General features: G+C 32.0%; 1 protein-coding gene across 2 annotated transcripts; it reads right to left on the bottom strand.

Annotated features, from left to right (window-relative positions):
- Nucleotides 1-9,802: 9,802 nt before the first annotated feature.
- Nucleotides 9,803-24,879, bottom strand: LOC139490878 (uncharacterized). 2 transcript variants are annotated; one of them, XM_071277971.1, is made up of 5 exons: nucleotides 24,704-24,879; nucleotides 21,132-21,495; nucleotides 20,437-20,531; nucleotides 17,163-17,271; nucleotides 9,803-10,239 (listed from the first exon to the last, which is right to left on the bottom strand). In XM_071277971.1, exons 1-5 carry the CDS (start codon nucleotides 24,860-24,862, stop codon nucleotides 10,022-10,024), a joined length of 945 nt encoding a protein of 314 aa, XP_071134072.1. In that variant the 5' UTR covers nucleotides 24,863-24,879; the 3' UTR covers nucleotides 9,803-10,021. The 2 variants fall into 2 exon arrangements, with proteins under 2 accessions (XP_071134072.1, XP_071134083.1); XM_071277982.1 differs by having other exon boundaries at nucleotides 24,716-24,879.
- Nucleotides 24,880-25,198: the final 319 nt, after the last annotated feature.

Here is a 25,198-nt window from a genome sequence, read left to right as displayed (position 1 = left end):
GCATGACATTAAGAAATTTGAAAGATTGATTTCAAAACTGGATGTAGTTTTGACAGAAGTAAGGACTTTAATTTGCATGTTAACCTCTTGGTATGCCACTATCCGTCACGTCTTTTTTCAATATTTTGACTATGAATACCTTCTAAAGTAAACCTTAGACATGTATTTCATAAAGTGGATTATTTGTTGTTGCAGTTCCAGCTTGTCCCTTCCGCCGGCTAGCAGCTTTATTTACGTGTCTCATAAATTTTAAGGTACAGTTTTTCTAAAGCAGCAGTTTAAGTTCCAGAATGTTGCAATATATATGCAATATAATTATTTATGCAGTTCATTTAATTGTTCCAGTTTCAAGTTTTTAACGGAGGCAGAAATTTAATAGTTTTATTAGCTATAGATAGAATAACGCATGCATTGTCCGTGTACAGTTCTTTAAAGGCAAATAATGTCAACATTGAAGGTAAATCATTTGATTGATTGCTTCGATCCACAAAAAAAAATTCTCATGAGTTAAACACGATGAACATATATTTTAAATCTATAATGTAAAATTAAACATATGTATAAAAATCCAATTACACGAGTTGCTTAATCTATTTATATCTATATTTATGTTTGCATCGCTTAAATGGTCATCAGAGGTCAACTCGATAGTTAATTAGATGGCGTCTAAACTAAATTACACACGAAACGAACCTACTTGTTATCGAGACTATGCCCTGCAAATTATTTATTTTAGACTGTTGATGGTTTTGATAAATGTTTTATATTGTTATAGATAACATATGAGAATTTTAGTCAAATCGGTGAACATGAATTTGACAGCTAGTGCCCCTTTAAATAGAGTGATAAAGAGCATTTGGTTATGTCATTAACGTGAAACAATAACAAAATTAGTGTAATAATAATATAAAAAAAAATCTTGGTGCTGTCAGTTTGAGAGTAAACCAGAATTATACCAACTCTTTACCCCATGACAAATGTTTGTCGGAAGATTTTAAACACCAATCATGTCGCTCGGTTAAACTCCCCAAAAATGAATGAAAAATCTGTCATATTGCGACAAGCCGATGTTTCCTTTCCACTGAAACCTTCGTGCTATTAGTGACCTTTACTCTATGGTCGTCTTTAAAGATAAAAAGTTCTTTATAGCAAGAGTTAGGGAAATTATTTTCACGTTATTCACCATTTATTTACAAAGAATTTAACCAATTCTTATTCTGCTAGGTTCTTATACATCATTCAGGTCAATTTAACGGGTAATTTAGTGGTTATCACCTTAGATACAACAATAACACTTAAAGAATATAATAAAATCAATTAAAAAACGGATAATAACACAACACTTCATCAAATAAAAATACGATTAACATTCCAAGGGAGATCGACTGACAAAGAAAATCAGAAATTTCATTGTTATAAAATCTATTTACATTGTCCTCAAGTCTGATTTTGACTGGATCAAAATATTTCCTCTGATCATAAAGCTGAAATTAATTGTGTTAGCTCTTGTTTGGTATGTATAATCGTCGGTATTTATCGGAAGAATGTCTGCAGTAAATATGACGTCACAAAGACCGGAAATGCTCTATTTCAGAAATTATGAAAACTGTTAATTTAATGCAGAAGTCACATATTCTTATTTTAATCTCATATACGACCTACATTATGTATATGAATAATGCATTTTTAAACTTCAAAAAAGATGAATAATGAACAGTTCATTATATGAAAAAAACGAAAAACTGAAAAAATGAACTGTTTGTAGAGCGTTTTAAATTTATTATTCATTACCTAACATAATTAAATGTTTGCTTTGATTGGCTTAAGCTGGTGTTATGAAGGTAAATCCGCATAAGATAGATTCTTCGTGTACCTCAACTTCTTGTTGAAGAGCAGTGTCATAGATAAATAAAAATAGCTTCTTTCGAAAACTAGAGTGAAGTTCTGTACATATGCATTGTTAACAATAGGCATCAGTAGGGATTCAAAATTCGGCGACAGAACTTCATCGATGTGAAGTTGCATATTTATTTTCTTAACTTTTTGTTATTTTTTTTTTTATCAAATTATTTAATATGATTTTCTATTCATCGTGTTTAATCAAACAATTATATTCTACATACCAAAATATTTATTTTATTTCTATGCAAATCTTTTATGAATATTGCAAATTTATAAACTTTAGCTATCTGGCACCATGAAGCTTGGACGAGTTGACGGTTATGTAACTTGAATTTTATTGAAATAAAGAAAGTCTAATTAGAGTTTTACAAAATACCCACAAGAAATCAGGTATAATATCCAGATTAACCGATACGATAGCTTGAGGCACCAAATAACATCAACTATCCCGCAGATTTTCAATGTCACCAATGAATGTCTCAGCATGTACCAAAAAACCAAAGCGATGAAAAAATTGATTTCTAACCGCTTCAAATATTTCCAATAAGCAAAATTAGAAATTCCAATAAGTAATTATATTCATACATGCACATTTTCTACACTTAATCAAACAGTTTTTAATGAATAGATTTTACTAACATCCTACGAATACATTAAAACGTCCAATCATACAAATGTTTGTGAACACGGAGGGCTTCCCATTATTTATATTCGCTCCGATTGAGTGAGATTGAAAAACAAACTTTTGAATTTTTCGATATCTTTGATTTATTTGAGGATTTATCAAATGGTATGTTAATGGCTTTATATATGGGGGTTTAGATTTCACCAAAGAATAAAGAATGTGAAAATACGATTATTGAACAGCGGTATACTACTGTTGTCTTTATTGATCACTACTAGTTTGCATTATGTTTTTTTTTTAAGTTTTGGATAAGCTGGATTGTTTTAGGTTCGATTTCTGTTTTAATCTGTTAAGGTTAATTCTTTTTAGAGCTAGTTGCACATGATGAAAGTAATTAGGTTCTAAAAATGTGATCTGTTAGTGCTAATGTCACTTAAAGAGTTTCATTTGAGAGCTTATCATTCCAAACCTTTGTTTATTGACACTTGTGGGAGATAAATTAGAATTTGATAATTGGAAAACAGTAAAAGGGATTTTAATTATAAATGCTAAAATTACAGAAAAGTGTAAAGCTACATGTATATATAGTCGTTCAAATTTAACAGATAAACTGAAAACTCGAAAAATTACAATTTTGCCTTTCGTAATTCACCCTCCATAATACAGAAGAATTGTAGTTTTTCTTCCAGATATTTTTCAAAACAATTGACAACCAAAAAAGCTTCCTATTGTTTAATAATCTAAACTAACTGAAACCATTGAGTGGCAATGGACGTGAGAGCGCCAGCTGGTTTTTTTACTACACAGAGGCTAAGACAGAAATCCTGGAACCAAGAAAAAAATTGAAAATCATAATCTTTCGTGTGTGTTTAAAATCACGCTGTCTTAACCCTTCAATGTTTTATGTTTTCAATTGAATTAAACGGGAAACTCGTTTTCATGGTCAATGGTGCAGAATTGTAATCTCACAAAATAAGATCTTTAACGAATATGGAAAAAGAAACTGTTAGTCTTCAAAGAGTATCAAAGAGTCAATTAGTAGAAGTTTCAATGATCCAGAAAACAAAATAAAATATTTGGTTGAGTGATGACTTAAATTGTTGTGTACGTTGTTCCTCAAACTATCACATATGATTTACAATTCAATCGTAAAGTGATACTAAGTAGAATTGAATCAGATGAATTAACATGTGCATCTTGGTAACGTCTTTAGTATCTTTTCTTGAAATTAATTTCCGTAGATCACTAGTATCCATTTCCCTCGATCTTTTCCATTAATCTGAATGACAACTTTTTGTCATTTTCAGTTTAGTAGGACATCATAAAAAGTCCACAAATAAAGGCAACAGTAGTATACCGCTGTTCAAAAGTCATAACTTGATTGAGAGATAACAATTTCGGGTTACAAACTAAAACCGAGGGAAACACATCAACTATAAGAGGAAACAACGAAATAACAGAACACAGACGTGCAACGAAAAGCAAACAACAATCATAGAAACGAACTATTAGTTAACGACTGCCACATTCCTGACTTGGTATAGGACATTTTAAGAAAAAAATGGTGGGTTGAACCTGATTTTGTGGCTAGCCAAACTTCTGCGCTTTATGGCAATGCTAAATATACTGCTAAAATGACAACATTACATGACGGGAAAACAGTACAAATAAATGCAAAAACACCAAAGACAGAGAAATATATAAATTAATAAAAATAATAGTACATTTCGACATGTTAACCACAAAATAACAACGAATAACTAAAACAATTTAGGACGGTTCACAAAAACAGCTTAATAGAATTACAAACTGTTTGAACACGAATGGATCAACGCCACGAAAAGTAACGTGAAAGGTATTTCTTAAAATTGGATATAAATCAAGATTAGGTTTCTAATTATGTTATTTGATGTATTTTATAACAATTACAAGAATAATAATATATAATTGCCTTGGTAATATAAAATAGTTTTCTATAAATAGTCCGGTTTTGTTATTTAAATTCCAATCAACCTTTTAGACCAACATTTATTAACGTAAATTTTTAGTTATAATTTGTTTGTTTTTAAATATAAAACTATAACAGAGAAAAAGTTAAATGTAGAGATTCTAAATAACTATCTAATTGCGCCTGTATTAGTCTGGAACCGCATCAGTTAGTTTGGTTTTAATTTTTTTTTGCCTGGTTTTCCATCGGAAATGTTTGGTTTTTTTTTTTGGGGGGGGGGGGCTTTTGATATTTATAGCTTAATATATCGTTAGACATACGTTTATAACTGTTGAATACTGAACGATGTCCGTAGTGGATGTCGTTTTTGTCCTATGTGTTGCACTTTAAATGTCTTTTTTTTGGAAGACTGAATGTTGCCCTAGAGATGTCCATGAATTATTTATATCGTTATTTTACTATATCATTTACGTACTATACTTCTCTGATACTTTTATCCAAATTCAATAGAATATTATTGGGAATGACGGTCAAATTGTCAATGGTTAAATAAAAATAAGAAACAGTATACAATTAAAGTACTGAAATAAAATAAACATCAATAACCTTTAAAACATTTGAATGAACCGATATCGACGTGTTTGTTTTGTTGTTCTTTTTTAAGAAAAACATATATATTATTAGACCAAAGCATACAATTTCAAAGTTTTCAAACACTTTTTAACAGCATGAATTATACAAATACGAATGGAGCGAAAAAATGTTCTAAATCACATTGACGTTCACGGAAAATCATTTGGTCATAGTCAATTTAACCGTTTCATCTATATATGAACATTTCGTTTTGTTCCACACTTAAAGATGTACGAAGATAATATTAATTTTGATAAAATATGATAATATTTTGATTTTGTGAAGCCTTGAGAATGTTCTTTATTTGAGAATAATCCTTAATTAGTTGACTAAGCAGAATAATTTAGACACTCGTCGTAATCGATCTCCCAAACCTGTATGTAGCGCACATTCCCAAAACGTCTCAAAGAATCGACCAAAGGTCACCCATGACTTAAGAATACATGTGCATACTAATACTACATTTCTTCCACTGCATGATAATAACATGATCGTCAATCAAAAAATGTTACAATGTAGGAACAATATGAAAAAAAATGAGAAGAGTTGAGAACAACTAAGCTGAAATTAATACGCAGTGTTTTTGTGTTCGTACTAGCTGACAAAAAATAATGGAATCAAAACTATTTGGATGTTTTAGACAAATAACTTCGATTCAATGGCCCTTTGGTAGACATTAATAATTGCTTTTCAACTCTCTATAATTTATTTTCATACATTCACATTAAACATACGCTTTCCTATATACCTAAATGGTCCTTTGTACATTTGAATGCACTTTTATATCCGTATTCTTTAAATAAGGACAATACATTGCATGTCATGAGGTCGTTCTTTTATTAGAATTTTCACGACGTCTTTAAATTCAATCCGTTGGAATCGTACTTATTCAAAGTATCAAAACGCGTTTATTATAAGTGGGTATAAAATCTAAACAAGATTTCAGTAACTGCGTGTACTATTAGATCAGTACTTTATGTTGTGCTTTCTACCGATCTAAAGAATCCAAAGTTTGCTCTTTTATTATGGAAATCATTATAAAACCACATTGTACTCTATGAATAAAAATTAGAAGATGTTGTATGATTGCTAGTGAGACAACTCTACACAAGTGACAAAACGACATAAAAGTTAACAACTATATTTTACCGTACGACCATCAATAATGAGCAGAACCAATACCACAAGGTCAGTTTTAAAAGACCCCGAAATGACAAGTGTAAAATAATTCGAACGATAAAACTTACGGACTGATTTATGTTTTAAATAATGAAAGAAAAACAAATATGATTAAAGCAGCAAACAAAAACCTCTGAATAACAGGCTAATGGGTATATATAGAATGTAGTGGGGGTAAAAAAAAGTTTACGGCATCAATCCTCCCCTAAACTGGGACAATGGTGTAAAAGTAAAACAAATAAACAAATTAAAAAAATCAGTTAAAATAGCTTTACTCATCAGATCGATACAAAGCAGACAAACAAGTAACAAGTAATAAAACGCCGACCGGATGTGGCCGAGTATTTAAACATCCCTACAACAACAAAAAACTACAGATCTGAGAGTACTCCCAACTAATGACAGCTAGTTCAAAGCCTTTAACAACTTATGAAAAAATCAAGTATCAAAAACTTAAGTATCAATCAATACATCTCTAGTGTAATTAGTGGAAAGACGTCATTAACAGTCAGAAGAACATATGACTTTGTCCAATGCCAAAATACAGGTATCGATAGATTGTGGAACTGTGAATGTTCATATGCATATGTATATAACAATACTATTAGTTTAGATTCTAATTTACTGAAAACAAAATCAATATGTATACCAATAAAACAATATTAAAAAATCTGTTTCCGGTGTTGAATTGGTAACCTATCATAATAAGTTAATTTATAGTTTATCAAAGTTTATCGTATCTAAAACTCGTAGCCCTGGAAACCACATCTCCTTACAAATTGGGATTTGCTAGCATGTTTGAAATAAGTTTTTTAAAGGTACAGCCAAACTTAAAAAACAAAACTTTTAGTAATAATGTTTTAGAACAGGGACGAAAGATACCAGACGAACAGTCAAACTCATAAATCGAAAATAAACTGACAACGCCATGGCTAAAAATGAAAAAGACAAACAGACAAACAATAGTACACATGACACAACATAGAAAACTAAAGAATAAACAACACGAACTCCACCAAAAACTAGGGGTGATCTAAGGTGCTCCGGAAGGGTAAGCAGATCCTGCACCCGTCGTGTTGCTTATGTGATTACAAATCCGGTGAATAGTCTTATTCAGTAGAGTAAGTTGTGGAAACGAGATCCATGATATTGAATAATTTTGTTTATTACTAAATGATGCAGAACACAATGTCATCATACCAAATTATTCTGTTTTAAACATGTTAAGGTGACTCACTATTATAAAACATGTTTATCACATCAATACTTCTTAATGTATATGTAGCAAACCTATAAAATCGGCTTCACAATTCCAATTATCCAAAGATTGTTTAAACAAATAAAAAAAGTCAGGTTAAAACAATAGCTGTGGACTTATAAAGCAGCAACATCATTACTTCATTTAAACTTTAATGGCTTTGGCAAAATAAAATCAATATATTGTGATGTCATATATTTTTCAAGAGTAACTGCTTATATGTAATGTTCATGGTTATATCATTAAGAAGGTTGAGGAATCTTTCTTTAAATTTTTTTGTATTGCACACATTGGCAATAATCGTTTAGTTGAAATATTTAATTATGTCCTGTTATTTTCACGTATAAATCAATTCGCTTGATTTAAAAAAAAAAAAAACTCTAATCAAGCAGTGTATAACAATTAGGATGCAGACAGGGGTATTCTTGTCATATCAACATCGATAGGTTTGATATGAGTCCCCAAAGAGTTATAAAAAAAAATCACAAAACAAAATTGAACTCCGAGCAAAATTCAATCGGAAAGTCCCTAATCACATGGCAAAATCAAATGACAAAACACATCAAACGAATGGACAACAACTTTCATATCCCTGACTTGATACATGTTTACTCTGACATTTTCGTATATACATGAATGTCTTTCGAAAGTACTTAAAACCTGAGTATCATCTGTCAAATACCATGTTTCTCACTGTGATCCTTTTCCAATGTGTATTATTGGTATTTTCCCCCCTTTTAATGCAATTATATACATAGTATCCTTAAATATTTGCAAAGTTAATAAATATTTAAACATGGTAAATACTATATTTTGTTGCTCTGTTAGAATACGGATAGAGTCCGCTCTTCCTTAAAATTAAGACAACATACTGTTTACTCTAATATTTTCGTATATTTGCCAAAGGAAATATTTTTAATGTGCTTTTCGTTTAATAATTGCTAACGCTTTCATTGTACACGGAGACATTTGTCATCCTAATGTAAAACATATAGACAATTTCTTCACTATCAAATACTGTGCTCAATTAAATATTTTAGTCTTAATAAGGGTATTGATCACTACATTTCATATTATCAACTTTAATTTAGTATGTTATAAACATCTTTATAGATACTTGTTAAATAAGAATACCTTTGTGTGTAATAATTTGTAATAACTTAGGTTCTAATCAATATCTAAAAAATAAATCTCTTCAAAGTTTCATTGAAAGTTGTCATCATGATCATGATCCAGTACATGTACAATGCACTGGAAGTTGTTGTTTTTACCACGTTTACAGCTCATTTAACTTTCATTTAAATTGTATAATACTTAATTAACAATGAAATTAAATAAAAAGGAAATTTTTTATAATATTGTCCCTTCATAGTTAGAAAAATTAACAATTTTCATATTCCTAGCTACAAACTTCAAATCTCTCAGGCAGAGTGTACCTAAAATGGATTTGGCTATTTTCTCTACCCCTTTTGGTCATATTGATCTTCCATTGATTCGGTTCTTATACATTTTTGGCTTTCAAATATTTGGCTTTGAGCATTTCTGATGAAGGTTAATCTAGGAAACACTTCGTACGTGTGAACTGTATAAATTGTTTTCATTGTATATAAAGTTTACACATGAGGAAGGTCAACAAAACCATCAGCAAGCACTACAAAAAAATAGACAAGTCAACTAAACAACTACCGAATACTAAAAAGAAAACTGTGGCCAGTTCACTTAACCACCACCAAAAGTTCAGATACATCATCTTCAAAACGATTCATTTTTTCTGATCCGTTAGTTCAACATTAAACATGCAATTATTCGAAATATAACTATGAGGTCTATACATCAAAGTAATATTTACTGAAAAAAATATGCATAAATTTGTTCAATACATTCCTGTTAACACAATAAAAATCGAACCAATGCTTAAACAAAAGAATTTAAAATAGCTATAAACATTTATTGAAATACCAATCGGTTTGCCTTTTCCTATCTTTCTTTGATATAGACTTTGTTGAGGTTCATTTTTGCTATCGTCTTTTGATGGAACAGACCAAAAGGTTATATATTGAGTTTTATCTTTTAATGTCGGATATCATATTTCTCGTGTCTATAAATGGTATTTACATACGGAGTTCTACTGAAAAACAATAATTTTTCAAACGATAAAGTTTATCCAACTGTAAACAGAATAACACTCAGCAAGGAAATTATTGTAGCATATTGCAAATCGATCAGGTAAATGGATTTAAAATATCGAACGCAAGAGTAGTTGTTCAAACTTTTATTTATCTATTTGCGAATGATCGTGAATAATACGTCAACATCTTTTTAGTACCCAATATAAAAGTTTGTTTCCTTCGGGTACTACGTATTTGTTTATGTATTTTTACTATATTTAGCTTAAAACTTTTTCATACCACTTTATTCCGTTCCAACATATTGGTTTGACATTAGAGAACAGAACATTAATCAATGCAACCATTATCTAAACAACAACCCTGTTTCTAAACAAATTCATCAATGAGTTGCGGATTCCCCCAAGCACAGTTCTGGAATTCCCAGTTCCATCCAACATATTTTCGTTGTCATTTTCTTGTCCACGGTTGGCCTTATGACCAGTAAAGAGTCGTGATATGAGTTTACTCTGAACTTGAGATGACACATCAGTACCCTCCTGTACCTCAATTGTAGTGGGTATAGGTTCTGTAAAAAAAAAAACAAGTATTAATATCAAATATTTACCACGTTTCTATCAGTCCACAAAAGATTGATATATCTCGATGAAAATTGTTGAAAGAAAATGTACTATTATTTAAAGTTACAATATTCACACTGCTGGGACAAAATGCGAAACTACACGCCTAACTATGGAGTGGTTCCCAATGTGTCATTTTCTTGGACAAAGAAAAACAAAACTGGACCTGAATACCCCTTCACCTTTTGTGATGTCACCTAATCTAAAAGGTAACTAACAAGACAGAAAATAGGATTTTATTTTGGTCTTTGAATGCTACAAGGATTCAAATTGACTTAAATCAGAAGACTTTTGATTGAGATTTGAAAACATGTAAACAACTACTGCTGCATCAATTTAAAACGCTAGTAATATTTGGTACCTGAATTGACCGAAAAAGTGACATTTCAATATGATCTGATATAGCGCCAATAACTAATTATTATCACTTATTACAAAGTCATATGCAACTTAATTTTTAAATCAAATTTTAAATACAATACTTTTTGGAATTTGGATCCTCAATGCTCTTCAACTTTGTACTTGTTTGGCTTAATAAATATTTTGATATGAGCGTCACTGATGAGTCTTATGTAGACAAAACGCGCGTCTGGCGTACTAATTTATAATCCTGGTACCTTTGATAACTAATTGGATATGATTTAGGTTTAAGCAGACGACATAACTAACGTGAAATTTGAAATAGTTATTGATGACTATGATGACTAGTAGGAACATTGTTTTTTATGTCTGTTTATCAAAATTAATTACATTGATTTTAATTGCAATTGTTATCAACCGTAGTAACAGTTCCTCGTATCGCCAAGTTCGTATCAGATATTTTAATAAATATTAATATTATTCATAAGGTGACAAATATCAACCGATTTCATCAACCAAATTTCATTTTTTCTTCTTCAATATATTAACAATCATAAATAGTTGCAACGATGAAAAGATAACTCGAATACCGTGAAATCATGTTTAGATTAATACACTCTATTGGAAATATTCCGATAAATGGCTAGTCTTTACCACATTACATGTTTGATTCATTGAATGTATCTAACGCGATTTTCAGCATTCTTAGTTATTTCGTGACGTGATTTGTCGGCAATTTTTAATCAGTACATGAACCAAAAGTGACTTGATAGACCCTTGGCATTAGCTTTTGACATGATATAGTGTAATATTTGTCAAGATAAGAAGAAAACAATCTAATGAATAAACACATTTCGTCGTATTATTTTTCTTTCATTTTGAGTTTAGCGAGTTTGATAAAGTGATGCAAAAAGTTATAATAATTTGTGAGTGCTTGAGTGATGCTAGTTGGCCGTCGGCCGAGTTTTCATCAATTGAAAACAAATTGAATACAAAACAATTTCCTCATGCTTACAAAACGAAAACGTTCATTGCACACACTTACTATTTATTATCATACAATACTTCAGCAGATCGTCGGCGTTGAGACAAACCGGCTAAAACATTTTGGTCTACAAATTTAGTAGTATGTAGTTATATGTAGATAGATAGATAACAAATATGTAAAGAGTCTGAACTTTTTGTCAAAATTACACATAGTAATAGTTGTCAAGTTCCTGTAACCCCATAAATTGATATATGGCTTTTCCAACTTTTAATTTTTTTCTGTATAGTGTTCTCTAGTTTTATTTATCCTCATTTAACGTGTTGTTTTTCTTTTTTTACAGCACTGGGTCGAAACCTCTACTGGTGGACTATCAGTCAACGAGGGTATTATTAACTTATCAATGCTCTTCAACTTTGTACTTGTTTGAATTATAACTATTTTGACCCGAGCGTCACTGATGAGTCTTATGTAGACGTAACGCGCATCTGGCTTACTAAATTATAATCCTGGTATCTTTGATAACTATATGCAGTAGTCAGAACTTGTGTACTGGCATGATCCATAACAAATCTTTCTAAAATTATCCATTTAAAAAAAATGAAATTATAAAGAAACTAAGGTTGCAACTCCTTTAGGAAAAGTTGACCTAAGATGGGTTTGGCTATTTTTAAGTTATTCTTTGTCATATAGCTCTTCAACTGTTTCAGTTATTATACATTTTTGCCTTTGAGTGGTCCTGATAAATATAATTTGGACGCAGGAAATTATGTAGCGTGAGGTTTTCATTTTTTAAGAGATTGAGAGGAATTATTAACAAAATAAACTTTCCAGATGTGTTCCATGATAAATATTGTGTATATCTATGTTATTAATTGAATAAAAGTCATGTTATCAATTTATATTATGCAAGGGTTACATCTCTATGAATAATATTTCGTCAACTCTCTGTTTTAGGTCCGCCCTAAGCATTGCTGGTTTTAACATTTCATGTCAGTTTTATAATTTTCCTACAAAAAATGTAAGTGTGAGTGAATTTTAAAATCAATTTTACATATGAATAATATTTCCAAGGGGCAAAACTCTTTTTTTTTTAAATGATTGATCAGCATTGGGGGTGTTCATATGTGTCCAGAACAGTGAGAAATAGCAGAACAATTTCTGGTAGCTCTTGTGTTGCTTATATTATTGTTTTGAAATTCGTTTGACTATCGTTATCATTCTTTAAAAGAAAATTCATATCTTCGTACGCGAGACGAATGTTTCGTCTACATAAATCTCATGCGCGTCACTCGAACCAAAATAAGTTTGAAGGCTAAAATCAAGAACAAAGCTCAGATGTATTGAAAACCACAAATATCGAAAAAATGTGCAAAATACGACTAAGTTTGTTCTAACCATGGAGTAAAGGAACATAAGTGTTCCGAATAATTCAGCATTTTATGAACAGGTAATTTACAGAAAATGAACTTGTAAATAAGATTTCATGTCAACATAAAAATGCTGACAACTGGGCTGATGACACCCTCGTGAACGATTCGTCTGTAAAAACGCAACTTAGATACATTTTGATAAGACCAGACTTATAATTGTAAGTTAGATATCAATTCTACCAGGGGAGGAATGTTTTGTTTTATAAGACTAGTCCTTGCAAAGTTACTTTAGTACTCTAATAAAATTATACTGTTTTATACTAATTATGTTCAGAGGGATGCAAATTTATAATAAAATAGGTCTGTAGTTCAATTATATAAGATTTCATTAATTATCTCTTTACTTTGAAGTCAACGACAATGTTTCTGTGTTATCGAGCAGAGCATGCGCGGATATATCATTTTATAATTGGATTTGAACACATCCTTCATTGAATTCTAAAAAGTAAAGAACTTTAAGGAGTAATAACCTTAATTTAATATTTCCTTGAGATTTGCATTTTTGATAATTTTATTCAAATTGCTTCAAAACATACCTAGAGTTCTTTGCTTCCTTTTTTATGACATAATAACCTTCCTTGTATCGATTGTTTTCCTTACGAAATGTTTGATTTGTCTATCCATGAATCAACATTTGGCTATTCCGTTGAAGGTGAATCCAACAATGCGCATAAAATCGAGCAAAAACGATAAATGTCAATATGATTTATGAGAAAAGTTCTCTTATCACATAACTAGCACAATTTAACAAAAATCAATGCTGTTGTAATTGACTAATTAGCATTAAGCTAAGGTTGAAAAAATTGTAAGATATGTCCATTATTTGTTTGTAACATGTAATTAAGGGGAAGTTTTTTCTCTGAAGATTTATAGACATTCCAACGTTAATGTTGCTTTTTAACTTACTTACTTTTGGTAAAACAGTTTTAAAAAGTCCAATGTAGGTCCTTATAACTTCATCGTACTAGCTCATTTAGACGTTACAGTTTTTGTCGAAGCAGAAGATCAATTTAAAAATTACCGTTTCCTAGGCAGTGTCATCTGAAATTTCAACGTTGTTCTCTATTTAAACACAATATCGGTCCGTTTTATCAATTGACTCTTTTGAACTGAGCGTCACTAATGAGTCACTGATGAGTCTTATGCTATTTCGTCGTATTAAATTATAAGCCTGGTATCTTTGATAACTATTAACACCACTGGGTCGATGCCACTGCTGGTGAACGTTCCATTCCCGAGGGTATGGCCAGCCCATAAGTCAGCTCTTCGGTGTTAACATGAATATCAATTATATGGTCATTTTTACAAATTAACTGTTTCCAAAAGTATGAATTATTCAAAAGACTTTCTTATCCAAGGCATATATTACCTTAGCCGTATTAGGCACAACTTTTTTGAATTTTGGGTCCTCAATGATCTTCAACTTTGTACATGTTTGACTTTGAAACTATCTTGATCTGAGAGACTCTGATGAGTCATATGAAGACGAAACGCGCGTCAGGCGTATCAAATTATAAGCCAGATGCCTTTAATAACTATTTGTGTATTATCAACTAATGTGACTTTTTATCTGATTCTCTATTGCATGAATGATTCATGCATAACAGGAGACGTTTACTCTATAGACGAACAGGAGACGTTTACTCTATAGACGAACAGGAGACGTTTACTCTATAGACGAACCCGGTCTCACTCATTTTCGTGGTCAAGCAAACGTATTTCTCCCTCAGTTTTTGTTTGTTACCTTGATTTTTCTACTTGATCGATTTCAGAGATTTGACCATCGATAGACTACCTATGACTTGATTTGAATTGAGAAATTAATTATCCTTAGTATAGTGTATATTCTAGCATAAGTAGAGGACAGGCCTTAAAGATTAAATTCAATTGATTTTCAAGTATGCAGTTGTTTTATGAAAATTACGGGGTTTGGTTTGATTGACATTGAGTCAACTCTTTACCAGAGACCACATGACGTAGAAGATAACAAATAAATGTCACCGTTCATGATTCACCAATGAGCAAAACCCATACCGGCAAAAAAAGCTAGAAAAGGCCCCCAAATGAAAAATATTTAACAATTCAAACGAGAAAACTAACAGTCTTATTTATGTTCAAAACAGGACAGAAACACAAATATGATTTATAGCAAAAAACGAAATCACTGAAATACTGGCATCTGGCGTGATGTTTCCACCCATTTAATGTTGTTGTGAGAAAAATGTCTACGGGCGCCTCCCCCCCCCTTCTTTGACTGGCATGAGACAGGTGTGCTACAGCACAAAATAAAGAGCTGAAGTCGTATAGTATATTTTTTTCTCTCTCGGTACAAGGCACAAAATATCAATCAGTACACATCTAACATCCTATAGATCTAATGTAAAGCCGTCATTATCAGCATGCTCCAATATGATGAAAGGGTGTCTTTAATGACCTGATTGTTTCCAATATATTATGAGGACGATATTTTGATGTTATTTAGTCTTATGATCTTAGACGATCTTGTTAACACCCATAATAACATAGTATCATATCTAACATTTGATGATTCACAGCCTCAAGTTGAAGTAACATTGTTGACATCTGACGTAACGGACGTATACAATTTATACATCTGCACTGGTTTTATAGTTTGTTTACGAAATAATAGGTAGCTCTATGTTTTCAAAATAAGTACACAGCTACTTTTGCATAGGTATTATTTCTGTACTTGAAAAATGCAGTACTGGAAATTTACTTTCAATATTTAGTACTATTTCTTTACTTTAAAAAAATGTTCAAACTATTGTAATAATTAGGTGCTTGTATTTTACAGTACGTGATTTATACTAAATATTTTGTACTAAATAATACTTGTAATATTCCATGTTTGAAAATCAGATTTGAAATAGAAAAACTTTCAAAATGCTGAAAATGAAACGGTAGTAACCAAAAATCTGTAGAACCTAAATTTCAAGTACAAATAAAGTATTGTAAAATACAGGTACCTAAATATTACAATAATTTTAGAGTAACAAAATAGTACTGAATATTAAAAGTAGATTTCCAGTACTACACATTTTTAGTACAGAAATAGTACCTATGCAAAAGTAGCTGTGTAGGTATAAAGTTTTCAATGGTAAGGCGTACATCTGCAAAAATCAAATTCTGTCACAGTCCAAGAAACATGTGTTTTAATTACTTATTAGTATTTTACCACGTTTTCACAATAACTAATGCCCTACGTAGTTTTTAAATATAGATAAGAGATCGTCAAATTTATAATTTGTACGATATTTATCTATTCAACTAGCGGTTTTTTCGTTGTTGATAAAAAATATGCATACAACTTTTAATGTTAGTTTAAACATATTTATTTATAGTGGATTGGGAAACAAGTTATTGCAACTTATATTAATTATTATTAATATTAATTAATTTTTTTTCTATGTAGTAACTCATACGAAGAGTGTTAAGACACGTCAAAAATATCGGGCTAATAATTCTAAATACAAACATTTTTTTTCAGATTTTCTCTCGAAACTCGTCTGAAAAAGATTCTTCGGTGACGCTAGAATCAAATAAAGTTTAAAAAGGTCAAATAAAGTATGAAGTTGAAGAGAATTGAGGACCAAACATTCCTAAATTATTGCCAAATACAGCTACGGTAATCTATTCCTGAGGTAGAAAAGCGTTAAGATTTCAAAAATTCTAAATTATGTTAATAGTTAATATATAATTATTACCATATCAAGGATAATTCATGTCAACCCAAAAGTGCTGACTACTAGTCTGGTGACAACCTCGTGGAATAAAAACTCACAAGCAGTGGCATCGATGTATAACAATGATGAATTAAAGTACTTAAAATTTGATTAGTTGTATATAAATATAGGATGATGTGGTATGAGTGCTAATGTATGTATACTTTTGTACTTGTATCCTGTGATCAGTTCCGAAAAGAGGATTGCTTGGGCGAAATCGGATAGTGTGGACTGCCATTGGAAAGAGAGAGCTTGTTTGGCGTTTAAAAAGCGTGACAATCTCTCAAATCGAGGCATCTAATTAAAACGCCGGACATGAATGGAGTTTTTTTAGAAGCATATACACCAACCTTGGTTCTTTCGGCGTGTACGTTTGAAGAATCGTCTATTCTTTTTATTTGACACTAGATTTTCTAATTCCTCTGGTTCCAATACTTTTTTTGTTGACGATTTACTCCGCTGAAATTTGTCAAATAAAAAAAAGAGATTTTGATTAGATTAGAGTATCAAGTATTATATTATGCATTGTTTCATATGTGATCGTTAAATGGAGGAGAGAAAAGACAGAAATCACAAAAGTCAAAACGTGGGAAAGTTTATTGCACGACGAAAAACTGATCTGAAAGGATCAAATGTCAACTTTATGAGCATCTGATCAATGTTGACGGGTAATGTTTAGAGAGACTAGTCATCGATCAAGCTTATGTTGGCGTTACAGTTTTCGGCGAAGCGAAAACTCATTCTAAAATTTAAGTTTCCTAGGCAGTGACATCTAATACCGGCGTCACACATCAGCGTATAGCTCCGACGTACGACGGGAGTTCAAGTAACGTATGATGGCGTATGCCTGGCGTTTGTCTAACGTAGATGGAATGCACGCTACGAAGGAAAAAGTCTCTTGCACGTATTGGAGACGCGCCCCAGTCGTATCTGGGACATTAATCCGTGCTTTCGGCGTGTCTGGGACGTTTTATTATGGGGTGTTTGTTACGAACATACCTGCATACGTTTTAGTTAAGTCGGACGATCTTGGAGCGTATACAACGTGTCCTAAATAAAGGAAACAGTAGTATACCGCTGTTCGAGTTTCATAAATCGATTGAGAAAAAAACAAATCCGGGTTACAACGTTTAACTGAGAGAAACACATCAAACATAAGAGGAGAACTACGACACAACAGAAACACAACATTAAAAAGTAACACACACAGATACGAACTATAATATAACAATGGCCATTTTCCTGACTTGGTACAGGACATTTTAAGAAAGAAATGGTGGGTTGATATAAAAAAAAAAAAAAGAAGATGTGGTTTGATTACCAATGAGACAACTCTCCACAAGAGACCGAAATGAAACAGAAATTAACAACTATAGGTCATCGTATGGCCTTCAACAATGAGCATATCCCATACCGCATAGTCAGCTATAAAAGGTGGTTTGTGGCATGACAAACCTCCCGCTTTTATGGCAATGTTAAATATAACAATAAAATGACAACATTACATGACAGGACTACAATATAAATAAGTGGGAGAACATATAGGACAGAGAAACACATGAATAAACGCTAACAAAAGGTTCCTAAATGTGTCTAAACTTATCTTTAGCGTGTTCAACGCGCTTGTAGTGTATGTATTACGTGCGTGTAGCGTACAGGTATGTGATTGACAAACGCTCGAGCTGGATGAAAGTTTTTATGCTGCATACAAATTTCTTTGAGTTATAGCGTTCACCAAGCGTATACGTTTGCATTTCGACGTACTTCAAACTTATGCAACGCGCGTTTAGCGATTGCTTATCGTTCCTCTGGTGTGCAACTTACGTATACGGTTTTGTCATTTTTTTCTGACATATGTTGCACGCCGGTCTATACGCCAACGTTTGACGACGGCATTAAACATCAACTTTAAACTCTATCAAAACACAATTCCGGTCCGTTTCATCAATTTTCTGAAAAAGCTAGTGTTGATATTAGAAAGCCTAGGACAAAACAAATCATGTTTTCGCCGTATAATAAAAGCAACGGGTGTTGACTGCTTATATTACTGTGGCATCAATAGTTATCAAAAGTACCAGGATTATAATTTATAACGCCAGACGAGCGTTTCGTCTACATAAGACTCATCAGTGTCGCTCAGATCAAAATAGCTATAAAGTAAAACAAGTACAAAGTTGAAGAACATTGAGGGCCCAAATTTTATAAAAAAAAAAGTGCCAAATACAGCTAGGGTAATCTATTCCTGGGATAAGAAAATCCTTAGTTTTTTGAAATATTCATAGTTTTGTATACAGGAAATTTATGAAAATGACCATATAATTGATATTCATGTCAACACCGAAGTGCTGACTACTGGGCTGTTGATACCCTCGGGCATGAAACGTCCTGGTATCGACCAAGTTGTGTAAATAGTTATCATAGGTACCAGGATTATAATTTAATACGCCAGACACACGTTTCGTCTACATAAGACTCATCAGTGACGCTCAGATCAAAATAGTTATAAAGTGAAACAAGTACAAAGTTGAAAAGCATTGAGGACCCAAAATTCCAAAAAGTAGTGCCAAATACGGCTGAGGTAATATATCAATACTCGTTATACGTAGATTTGTTTATTTGCAGAATGACAAGCCCTTAATCGTGTTTGCATAATTAAAGACAACAGGAGTATATCGCTGTTCAATAGTCATTATTTGTTAAGGCAAAAACACGTCTGGGCAACAAACTAAGACCAAGGAAACTTATCAACTATAAGAGGAAAAGAACGAAAACATAGAAACTGGTTGTAGATAACAACTTCCATATACCTGATTTAATAAATAAAAAATGGAAGGTTGAACCTGTTTTCAAAAGATGTGAATACATTGAAGTGAAAATATCGAGTATCTGTCATAAGATCAACTTTCACCCGATGACTAAAATCATTTAGATATGGCATATGACAACAATTAATTAGAAAACTACTTCATTCATGAATTAGTTCATAGGGTAGATGGAATGGTCATTTTTTTACGACCTGGACAATTTATCAAATGTTTTTTTTCATATGTAGACGAAACGCACGTTTGACGTACACAAGTATAGGCCTAGCATTTTTGATGGATTTTTTTTGTCCATCAGTTACCAAACAGAAGATAACAATTAATGATAAGTTGCAATCTACGTGTTTGGCACAAAACATTTTATATAATTTGGCTATTGATTTAGGCCTTTTTTGTCATATAAGTCAATACCGTAGCTCGAAGGTATTTTTAGCGTTCTTGATGATAGTAAATCCAGAAAAGCGCTTTTTACGTATATTTTTTTAATTATTATTATTGTCACCCCTGTGTACATTTCTGGTCTCTCACATAAAATGTTTGTTATAACATGACATCCGTCGCCTACTTCATATTTTGATATTCGTATTTTAAACAACCAACTTCCACAAAACATGCATATGATTTGAACACATGAATTGTTTGTGGTCTCATAATTAAAAGTATTCAACAATTACACGAAACAAATATTTAGTTCAGTAATCGAGCTTCAACTTTCTTTCAAAATGTTTTTCTATTAAATTTATGTATTTGTTTTTCGTTCATAATATATAGATAATAATTTCTATTTGATAAATATAATTACATGGAAAATCGTGTTGAAAACGTTGCGGATAGAGCTTGTTCGACCAACTCCAAAGTGGTGACTTTTTGCTCGTTCTCGGTCTACAAACTTATTCCCTGCAAGAGACAAACGATATGTTAAGCCATATACAAGTAAAATATTACACCAAGGGTTCAAAAGGTAAAGTTGAAACTATTCACCAGTTCAATAGACATTAATATTTTGTTCTCCGTTTAGGAATATCTAAAAAGGTGATCACGGATATATTTACCTTTTTGCTTAGCACCAAGCACAGTACTTTTTTTCGATTCAAACATCACCGAAAAATAAATATTCAAGATCGGACATATAAAAACCATTAAAATAGCAGTGATATTGATAGAATTTGTTAATAAAGCGTTTGGTGACTATACTGACTACATCTATACCTGTGAACATTGAATAGATCTAAATTATTCTCCAGCAACAATTTAGTATGCCTACAGATGACCATAATCCCTACTCCATTTTCTTCAAATTGACATTACCAAAAACACTTATCACCTGAATGTTACTTGAATAAATGAATCGACTGTTATAAGTGTTTCAATTCAACCCAATCAGAAACATGACGATCAACTGTCAATCGATCCCCTGATAGCCCTTTTTTTAAAGTTATCAAGGAAAATAGATACCAATATTTGAATTAAAAAGTCTGATTTGGTATAATAGCTCACCCTGTTCATTACTCTCATTAACTTGAAAAGTCACTGTCTCTTGTGTACCATCCGTTACCCTATCCAGAAAACTATTACCCTGTTCATTATTCTCGATAATTTGAACAGTAACTGCTTCCGGTGAAACATCTGTATCCTGTGCATTGCTCTCGATGATTTGGAAAGTTATTTCCTCCTGTGTACCTTCTATTAACCTATCAAGTATAATATTACTGATGAGTTCTTCTTCTTCATCTTCAAGATCCAAATCAAAAGACTCATGTAGCCTCCTTACATCGAACAACTTATCTGTATACTTCGATACATCCGTGCACTTGATTGTAGGGTGTAACCAATCACCAACAGAATCTGGTATTATGACTTCCTGTTAACAACAAAATAGATGTTTTAAACGATGAACTGTTAGTTTACATCTATTTTGTTGTCTTAATAAACAATAGGATTGGATGCAACTGAACATAATCCTCTCCAAATAAGTACAAGATACAAAATTCCTAAATGACAGCAATTCTATAATTCTTTTCTTTTCTTTCTTACCTATGGCGTTGTCAATTTATTTTCGATCTATGAGTTTGAATGTTCCTCTGGTACCTTGCGCGGAGGGACATTCAAACTCATATATCAAACATAAACTGACAACGCCATGGCTAAAAAAGAAAAAGACAAACAGACAAACAATAGTACAAAAACGCAACATAGAAAATTAAAGACTAAGCAACGCGAACCCCACCAAATACTGAGGTTTATATCAGGTGCCCTGGAAGGGGAAGCAGATCCTGCTCCACATATATTACCCGTCGTTTTGTGCATGCTAGTAAAAACCCGGTAACAGTTTTAAATCGGAAGTTCACGTTCGTAAAAAAGGGACAGGATTGTAATTATGATATTACTTTAGTCAACCAACCCGTGATGGCTTTCGTAAAACTAACGAAGGGATGATTTCAACTGCACCATTCGGAAATATTGGTTTGAAAGCTGCCTTGTGACTAGCAACTCGATATTAAGGAAATCATGATAGGAAATACAAACGCGGGAATAGTGTATCAGTTTTGAGATATATACTAGTACTCCGTAAGCAGGCGCTGCTGGAATGTTGTTACATAGAGTTGGAACGATTACAATAAGGTAGCTAAAATCATCTTTTATGTCGTAAAGTTTTATTTTCAACCGATCCTGGCTGTCAATTTCTAGACGTAAGTCATGATATGAGGCAGACTTAACTGTATATGTAGTATAGTATGCTGTATCTCAAGTTCGATGGAATAGATGCGTTCAATATAGTCACCGAATTTTTAATTATTAAGTGAGAGAACATCATCTATATAGCGGTAAGTAAAGTTAAAGGATACTGCTAAATTCTTTTGTTTCTTCCTTAGAAGTTCCCGTATGAAGTCAGCATAAGAAGAATAAAGGAACTAGTCGGCATGAAGAGGAGCACAGTTGTTTCCCATGTGAATGCCCACACTTTGTTGAAAAACACGTCTTCCAAACAAAACAAATATGTTGGCAATCAAAAAATCAAGCATCATGATAACTTTGAATCATAGTGATTTTTCAAATGTAGGATTTAGCCCTCCCTTAGGCAAGATACTTGTATCTACGTTGGCCATTCATTTTTTTGGAACATGCAATAACAAGTCTTTAAATTTGTCTTTAAATTTGGAAAGGGGAAAGGGGAATACTTGTCTAATGTGTAGAAAATTCTAATGTTTTGAAAGATGAAAGAGTCTTAGATTGTATGTACTCTAAAAAAAAATCTTTCGAATCTTTTAGTTCCCACATCTTATTCGCGCCACCTCTAGAAAAGGCAAATTCAGAATAACTTTGAAGCCCGGCTTTGTTTGCTGATTAAGTTGGTGTTAATGATTTAGAAAAAGGTTCCGTGGAGTTTTTTAACTCTTGTTTTAATTGCTTCCTTGTGAGCAGCAATATCATTCATTAGGTGATGTTTGAATCCTATCATCTATTAGATAAAGCAAGAGCACAACATCATGATCTATTCCACGTACATAAATTCAAAGCATGTGTATTTCTAAAAATCTAGTTAGGCAAGAAACTTCAGGTGAACAATTAGTTATATGTGGACAGTAAGATTAGGTATAGTTAAAGTAAGAGCATTGTTATTCGTGATTTCCCCTAAAACTATTTGAGTCATAATTCCTAGCAGAAAAGCCGGTTATTGCTGTTAAGGGAAAAAAATATAATTTTCTTACTTTTCATTTTTCATGCTATGAAACATTTTACAATCACAGCCAAACTTGAAATATTAAGTTGTTAAGTGTGACATTTTTTCAAGTATGTATTTTGGTACTTAAATCCGTTTAACAATGGGGCCCTTGAAATATAAGAATTATGTGAATACTAAAGATTCTTTAATTTCAGGATTTAGCTATTACGAGTGGATCATTGTGTGAGTCCATGTCAACATGGAGGTCATAACACCCTTGAACCGGATATTACGTCATTCGTGAACTCACCGATCAGTCTAAGTTTAGATTTATGCGCAAGTACATAAAGGAGTACGACCCATGTATTTTGAAATTGTTTTGCAAATATACGACGAATTTATCTAACATCTCATGATATGTTAGTGATGTCTTGCAGGGAAAATGACGAAAGGTAGCGACTGATGTTGTGGCACTCGATGCAGATTTTCGGACCTGCGTTTTTATATGACTTCACGGGTCCAACTCTTTAAAACAAAAATAGAAACACATTCAATATTACTGCTGATTATTACGGAACTGCTAACGAATAGATTTTCAAGTTTGTCTTCAAATTGAAATCAATTACCGACTTTGTTTCCAATTTCAGTTTGCATTGTTTTTTTGCAGAGAGAAAGACACTCACTCGACCAGGTTAGAAATACTGTCTCCCTGCATAATAAAATCTGGGATCTGGTAATAATATTTCTTTATAAGCGCCAAACGCATTTAGGACTGCAACTCCATAAAGGTTAAGCACACGAAACCCATCGAAACATGTGGTTTTTCGTGAGAATTATATCGTCAGCAATTCGTTTTATCCTACCCTCTTTTTCAGTTACCTTTGGGTATAATTTTAAAATAGGAAACAAAATATTTTAAAATAGCATGAAAAACAATGAGCACTTAACTATTTTGGAAATATTGAACTGCATAACATCATGCATATATGTAAACATATATTATACGGAACAATCGATTCTATGCAATTATAAAACGCTTGCAGATATCATTCAGTACGGTTGAACTTATTATAATTCTGAAGTAAAAATAAATATTTCAATTGTGTACGTTTTACAAACAATACTGTTCATGTTAAACAGTAGCAGACAATCAAGATGAAAAGTAACATAACCGACAAACGGATCGATCAATTACAAAACAAATACCACAGTTTGATAGAACTTCATTTGAGACTGAGGATAATTTCATCACACTTAAATATTATCTTCAGTAACAACTGTAATACACTACTGTTGCACGTTAAGATGTATGCAGGAAATGGTTGTGTTTTTTTTTAAAATTTTATGACATAATCTACTTTTATTTAATTTTTAACATTGTTTTCCTGTATACTTGACTACAAACCTGTTTACTTACTTCATCCGACATATTCTCCTCAGTTTCATCGAATGCAAATCGGTATTCCCCTAATACACTGTCGATAACAAATTCTTGGATAAAATGACTAAAGATGGAATCAAAAGCTTCTTCACAGTTAAACGATTCCTCCTCTCCCATTACCATGCATATTTATCTTTAACCTGTTGACGAAATAAATTCATGATAAACGTTGGACTACATTCAACTTTATCCAGGCCATTGAGCACTGACTATACTATATGGTAAATTACACATTCTGTTGTACATTTTTTTTAATGAATACAACATAATTTTTTAAGAAAAGATTAACTGGATTTTTACTGTTGTCTGTCTTTTGGTCTTCTTTGTCATAATTTCACTTTTAGAAACATGTTTTTGGTCACTTGTGGATAGTTGTCTCATTGGCAACCACTTCTAATTTGTATATTGTATAACCGTTATAAATGCTTCCTTCAGTGGTTGTCTTTTGTTGATGTTACA

This window comes from Mytilus edulis, chromosome 1 (assembly GCF_963676685.1).
Source record: "Mytilus edulis chromosome 1, xbMytEdul2.2, whole genome shotgun sequence".
In the NCBI taxonomy this organism is placed as follows: domain Eukaryota; kingdom Metazoa; phylum Mollusca; class Bivalvia; order Mytilida; family Mytilidae; genus Mytilus; species Mytilus edulis.
This window is presented reverse-complemented; position numbering and strand designations above follow the sequence as displayed.